Raw genomic sequence first — 7,444 nt, forward strand, 5'->3', positions numbered from 1 at the left:
GGGTAAATTTTAAAACACACAACATTGGAGAGAAGATTTGCATCAGTTATTTGTCCTACAAAAAAGAACTGGCTTATGTATCTAAGGTTTCAAGTATGCTAAAGTAGAAGTGAGGTTCTATGGCTGCATGCAGATTTTAGGAAATAAATATCTAATTCTTTGGGTTGAGCAATGCCTATGACTTTCACCAGCATGGCACATGTCAAGGAAAAGCTGGTAGACACTGAGTTAGTGCGACATTTGTTCTGCTAAATCTTTAAGACCCGGTGGCAAAGCCAACTGCATTTCTTCCCCTAAATCTTTCAAAAGTCGAGAACTGATATTGCGCTTCCAGGCATTACCAAAATTTTGTCGTAATTCTGCCATGCTTTATCTATGAGCTTCCAGAGATTTTCAAACACTTCTTTTTGAGGTAAGAGAGTGCAGTAACCCAATGCCAAGTCAAGATCCACCAGGCGACAATTAAATACCTACAGGAAGAAAGCATCAGAGAGGCAAAATCTTCACAATCAAAACAGGGTTTGTTCTCTAAAGGCTTGTCACTAAATTTAATTATAGACTTTATGAAAGAACAAGTGTTTCGTGAAAAGTCATAGTAAAATAATTCCAACTTGTCTGCTTAGTTTTAATGTCCCTTAGCAGTATTAAAAATTTAAGGAGAGCAAATATAACAAGTTCTATGTAGCACAGAACCTTTACCTTGTCTACCGCATGACTCTTATACTTCAAATCCCCAACATCCCCGCCCCCTCCTCATTCTTAAACTCAGAGATATCAGAAGCAACCAGAAGAGAGGGAAAAAAAAAAAAAAAAAAACGGAAAAAGCTTTCCAAGAACAACTGATTACTCACTTTGTGCAACAGTGTTGTAGCGTTTCCCCTGACAAACTTGACGGCTTTCTCTTTCAGAGCCATAATAACTTGTTTTGATTTAACTAATGTGGTCTCTCCAAACAACTTTTGGAAAAGAACAAAAGACTCATTAGGTCAGCTTCTATGCATCATTCTAAAAACTTTTCTTAAATATTAAGGAACTTCGAAAACTCATCACTAAATGCAAAAGTATTGGCATTTAATCTATAGACAGGAAGCCGGGGCTGGGGGAGAATTGACTGGGAAAGGGCAAAAAGGAACCTTTTAAAATACCTTGATTTTTACATCAATCTATACTTTTGAGTCCATATTTTGATTGTGGTGTTGTTGACAAAGTAAATACATTGGTTGATACACTTCAAACATGTGCATTTTAATTCTGAAAGCTATACTTCAATAAAGGTAATTTTTTAAAAATTGGCATTTAATAAATATCAAAAGAGTAGTAGAAATGAACGTGATTCCCTGTGAGATCAGCTTTGTAAGCGAGTTATTAATGGGTAGTTTGTCTTCTAGAATCTGTTCAATGATGCTTTCAGGTAATAAGTATAATAATTTGGGCCATAATGAAACAAACAGCAGGCAGAGGGTTCTGACCTAAGGTGGTCACTGGGCTCAAAATAAGAACACTTACCACTGCCCCGAAAGCCTCAGGGAACTCATCTACCTCCCCAAATCTGAGTTTCCTCATTTGCAAAATGGAGACTCTCGGGGTTGTTGCAAAGACTGAGTACGAAAAGTGTGCAGTACCCTGAACATCACCGAGTAGATTCTCAACAAGTGTTTCTTAAATCTGACGAATTATCAATTTCCTTGCTACAGAGCCAAACAGAAAAATGTGGACTCTAAATTCCTCGGTTTGGCAGTGCTTTTTTATCTATATCCGCATATTTGCCCAAAATGAAAATATTTGTTCTTGAAACTATACCTTTTCACTCAAACTGGCATTCATGAAGTTTGACACAGAGTACTGAAGACAGGTACCAAAAGAACAGACTACAAATCTTAGGGCCAGCTCCCACTGGCTAGATTCTTGAAGGTTCTGAAGCAGGGCAGAGATGGAATTTATACTAGGTAAAATAAAGTTGTCTCCTGTGAAATGATAAAAGTATTTTATTTGAGTAAAAGTATTTTAATATTTAGATTTTTAAAAATATGTTTTACTTTTCAATTACAGTTGGCATACAATGTTTTATTAGTTTCAGGTGTACGACATAGTGGTTAGACATTTATATAACTTTCAAAGTGATCAATCATCCTGATGTCTAGTACCCACCCAAAACTGTACCTAGTTATTATATTACTGACTATATTCCCAATGCTGTACTTTACATCCCCGTGACTATTTTGTAACTAGCAATTTGTATTTCTTAATCCTTTCCTCTATTTTACCCAATCCTGAACCCCTCTCCCATCTGGCAACCACCAAAATGTTCTCTGTATTTACGAGTGTTTCTGTATTGTTTCTTTATTCTCTTCTTTAGATTCCACATGTAAGTGAAATCATATGGCATTTGTCTTTCTCCATCTGAGCTACTCCTCTTAGCACAATAAACCTCTAGCTCCATCTATTTGTTGCAGATGGCAAGATTTCATTTTTTTTTTTATGGCTGAGTACTATTCCATGTATATATGTACTACCTCTTCTTTATCCATTCATCCACTGATGGACAATATTCAGATTTTTTAAAAATAAAGATAGATCACATTATTGAAAATCGTTTTCTAGGACAGCATACTTTTTCAATGAAGATTAATAGTCACAGAATTGGTTCTGAAAGCTAATAAATGAGAGTTAACGTGAGGCTCAATCAAAGCCAGAAAATAACTTAAGTCCATGAGTTAATGAAGTACTTTGATCATAACTTGCCTATTTTGAAATGCTTAAATCATTAGTTGAGGAAAACCATTTCTCCTCTTAGAAGATCCAAATATATGAACAGATTCAGAGAAGTAAAGGCTATAAACCTAATGACACACTTTCCTGACCCTTTGGAAGAATAACAATGTAATGGTAATAACTAAGTAACTATGTTCAGAACATTAAGTCAGATTCATATTCAGGATTTCAAGGAATTTCTGTATTGGTATATTTACAAAATCGTAATACAACGATATACATTTCTGATGGCAATACCTTCACTAATGGAACAGTATGGTAAACTTGTAGAATCCAGGGGATGTCTCTTGCTTTCTATGAAAGAGAATAAATCAAATAACATTAAATTAAATAACTCCCTTATGGAGCACATATTCATATCACAGAGATATTTAAATATTGTGTTTATTAGTATCAAATAATGTTCTTGAGCAAACTGCTACTTTAAAACAATGTAAATATACATATAGAAAAATACAGATAAGGATACAATTGGATAAATTTCCACGAAGTGAACCCATCCATGTGATAGCATTCAGACCGAGAAATAAAACATTACCAGCACCCAGGGGCCCCTTCTTGCCCTGCTCCAGTCATTACCCGCCCCTGAGGGTCCCACTACCCTGACTTCCAACGGCATGGCTTCCTTATAGCTTGTCCTGGTACTTCTTGTAAATGGAATCATACACTAGGTAATCTTTCGTGTCTCGCTTCTTTCGTTCAGCATTATGCTTGGGAGGTTTATCGATATTACTGTGAGCAGTTCTCATTCCAAGCCTCCACAGTTTAAACTTGCGTCAAGCAGAAACACATAGGAAATAACGACACAAAAGAGATTTACCAGCCAGAGGGACAAGTGATGAAATCAACTCATAGATAACAGGCAGCACCATCTGTGACTCAAGAACGATCCCATCTTCACTGAAGAAGTCATCGTAAGACCACTCTTCATATGGATCTTTATGAGTCCCGAAAGAAGTCTAAATACCAAATCGCACAGAAAAGACACAAATAAGTACACTCACAGATGACCATCTTCATCAAGCAGAATCCAGAATCAGTTATTAGAGCCAAATGTTTTTGATTGTCAAAAACAACTATGTAGTCAGTTTCTTCTGGTCTATGGCTTATAAGAACGCCATTTTTAAATAAAATTATTACCCTAAGATAAGGACAATGTCCACAGATGTCTTGTTTTGAGACCCAATGTTTCATATATTGACCAAATTAAAGCCAATAAATGTGACTGGAAAAGAGAAGTGGTCTCATGCCCACTGTTCTATCTCATTCACACAAGAGATAGTGAGCATTTGTGTAAATTATGCATGTGAATTAAAAATAGTACATAATGGATTGGCAAGGCTTTTGCTAAAGGAAAAGAAATTCAAAAGCAATTTACTTTCATTAGAATTCCACAGTCGTCCATTTGGCACTGTCTGGAAAGTTCTACTGCTGTTAAAGTATATTTACATAGTTCTAAGGCATCTAGTAAAAAATCTGAAAGAAAATGGAGAAAAATCATTAAACTAATATTTCACGTGTTTAGAATAATGAAAACAACCTTTTAATAATGGCCATTTAAAATGCTAAGGAAAGCCACTAAGTAGAGAGAGAGGTTTCCACATAACCCTAAATAATGCAGTTCAGCTGTTTTCTTAAGCTTGGCTGGAAAGATCACATATGGGGAGGGAAGGCATTTCACAATCCTGTAAAAGTGAATATCGTCAAGGGTCAGGAATAACATTGTTAGTATTTGGAAATATTTAAAAACAATAATCCCCATAGAGAATTGATTATAATGGCCTCTTTGTAAAATGGAGATTCGACCTCTTATCTCGTTATTGCAATGTCCAATTGTAAAGAGACAGAATTTGGGAGACAAGTATGACATGAACCAGAGAATATCAAACTATGTATATTCCAAAGCTTGTCACCTGGACTGCAGATGGTGGCAGCTTGGCAGGCTAGATCATGTATTTCGGAAGGAAGATTTAGTCCCACGGGTGCTGTCATCGGAACGTCATTAGCCAACATCTGACAAAGCTTCTGACATGCCAGAAACAGCACTTTCCCGGTGTCAGTGTTGCAGTGGTACCTAAACAAGTCTCTTTGGAAGAAAGGAAGTGTCGGACATTAGAACACTCGCAACGAAGTCAGACGCACTCGCCTTTTCTGGGTTAATACATAACTCACCGACATTTAAAATGTCTTCACGGTATATCGCACACTTCGTCTTTCAACTTACCTGGGGATAATGTTAACTGTCGGCGTGCAAGGGGACCTAAACTCGATGGTTAGGTCACCTAACTATGTGGTATTAGTCACGTGTCCTCTATGCTACCACTTTCTGACCCAGAAGTATGAAACAGACTCTCAGGGAGAGAAACCAAGAATCACTTCTGTGAAAATCTAAGCAGCACTGTCCCTGCCCTTGACACTGCAGACATAAATAAATGAAGCAAATGTTCCTTTCGGGCGAGCTGTTTGGTGCGAAGACTGGACCTCACCTGCATTTTTTCAGCGCCGTTTCCACGTTCCCGTCGTTTAAGGCCCTCAGGGTCAGCTCGGCCTCCAGCTCTTGTTGGGACACCTGCAGGGCCAGCGCCTGTCGGTGCAGCTTGGACTCAATGCTCCCGCCCTTCTCCGCCATGCTCCTGGGCGTGGGTTTTGCCTGCGCGACCTCTCGGCCTTTGATGTACTGCTCCCGGAGCTCTGCCACCAAGGAGCGGTTGCTATAATCACCAAACGACAGATAGACCTCGAAGTTCTCCTGTCGCAGGGCAAGCAAGACAAAGCGCCAGGCCGTTTAGTTTATCCGCTGTGAAAATCCACGGGGGTGTCTCAAATCTCCCTTTCTTATCTCTCCCTCAAAGACTACTCCCACGGACATTAACGTAGCTCGAGTTATGGAAGTAATAATTTTATAACAAGTTTTGAAAATAGAAAAACATCACTTTAACTCATGGTTTTCTCAACATCAGCACTACTGACAATATGGGCCAGAACTGTGGGGAGGCCCCGACAGAAGGAGGCGGGGTGCGCATTAGATTTGGGCTGCTTGAAGAAGCCAGCTTTGCTCTTTTTCTATAATAACTCCTGAGTGGCAGCTGACTCCAGACCTAGAATTTATTTTTCTGGCCCAATAAACAAAAAACTCCCATGGAAGGCCAGGGGAGGATATCGAGAGGGGGTGGGAGTAAGGCAGGTTTTTGCTTTGATGCCATACTTAAGGGCAGGGTTTCTCAATCTTGCCAGGTTAAGTCTTTTTTGTGGGGGGTGCCCTGTGCACAGCAGGATGCTTAGCAGCAGCCCTGGACCCAATCAACAGACCTGGTGCCATAAATGTTCAATAAACAGCACCGTGATAAATGTACATGACTTTGCCTAGATCAAAGCCATTGCTTTGAAAGATCTCTCTCTCAAATTTAAGAACATGGAGAAGTCACACTGACTCTCCAAGAGCTTGTCACAAAGACATCTATTGTCTTATGCAGTAGGTCTCAAACGTTGTGGTCATAGCCCTTCATTATACTCTTAACAATTATTGAGGACCCCCCAAAACTTTTGTTTATGGGCTATCTATCAATATTTACCATATTAGAAATTAAACTGAGAAATTTTTAAAACACGAGGGCATGTAAAAGTGTACATTCCACTAGCCTTTGGAGTGATATTATCCCATTATGAAGCCAATGGACAAAAGAAAGACAACAACAACAAAAAAAAACCCACAAATAATTTATTGCTGCTTTCAACATAGTTTTAATCTCAGGGACCCCTGAAAGGGTCTCAAGGACCCTTAGCGTTCTATGGGCTGTACTTTGAGAAACAGTGGTCCAAAAAACTGTGGTAAATTATTTCTTCTTTATATACTTCGAGATAAGACAGTTGAGAGTTAACTCTGCCAGCATTCATTTTACGTTTTCACAAAGAGACCCTGAAATCTACCCAATTTTCTATTTGACAGAACTTACCAGTTAACTCTTGAAAGTCCTTCTAGTTACAAAATCTTTTACAGGAAGGCCCCTGAGCCAAAATAATATTAATTACTTTCAAATCTCAAATCTTAGGGCAGTTGTCTAGAATAAAACTATGTAGAAAAAAAATTAAGATATTATGAAATAATAGACACTAATCTTTTGGGCCAGTGTCTTTAGATAATTCACTGTGTTTCACACTGCTTAGAGACACTGTGGTGGCCCAGTTTCCTCATTAGTAACTGGGAATTATAACACTGTCCTCTGCAGTGAGCTATTGTGACAATTAGATAATACACACAATGCCGGGCAGAGTAGGCACTGAGTAAATGCAAGCTTTGTTAGCTGTTATTCAGGGCCATCTAAGTTAAATAACCTATAAAGATATCTTAAATCCCATTTTTTTAAAAAGCATAAACTAGAATATAATTAAAAAAGAGAGAATGGTTCCTTAAAAAACTAATATAGAAATATCACATGACTCAGAAATTCCTCTCATAATATTTATATATCCAACTGTATTGCAGCTTTATTCACCACAGCCAAAAAGTAGAAACAACCCAGCTTGTTTCCAGGTGCCTATCCAGAAATAAACAAAATGCGGTATATTCACACAGTGGAATATTATTCAGCCAGAAAAAGAAATGAAGTTTTACACATACTACGACATGGATGAACCTGGAAAACATTAAACTGAGTAAAAAAAAGCCAGGTAC

The 7,444-nt window shown here is 38.1% G+C and overlaps 1 protein-coding gene across 1 annotated transcript in view; it reads right to left on the bottom strand.

The window, feature by feature from the left end:
* KNTC1 (kinetochore associated 1) overlaps positions 1-7,444 on the bottom strand; it is a 55,311-nt gene that overhangs the window by 21,549 nt on the left and 26,318 nt on the right. Inside the window, exons 31-38 of the mRNA XM_023528147.1 lie at positions 5,259-5,521; positions 4,686-4,858; positions 4,151-4,248; positions 3,593-3,731; positions 3,010-3,066; positions 1,801-1,964; positions 852-956; positions 342-470 (exon numbers count right to left, since the gene is read on the bottom strand). Coding sequence (XP_023383915.1) covers positions 342-470; positions 852-956; positions 1,801-1,964; positions 3,010-3,066; positions 3,593-3,731; positions 4,151-4,248; positions 4,686-4,858; positions 5,259-5,521 — 1,128 coding nt within the window. The remainder of the gene's footprint in view (positions 1-341; positions 471-851; positions 957-1,800; positions 1,965-3,009; positions 3,067-3,592; positions 3,732-4,150; positions 4,249-4,685; positions 4,859-5,258; positions 5,522-7,444) is intronic.

This window comes from Pteropus vampyrus, unplaced genomic scaffold (assembly GCF_000151845.1).
Source record: "Pteropus vampyrus isolate Shadow unplaced genomic scaffold, Pvam_2.0 Scaffold23, whole genome shotgun sequence".
NCBI lineage: Eukaryota > Metazoa > Chordata > Mammalia > Chiroptera > Pteropodidae > Pteropus > Pteropus vampyrus.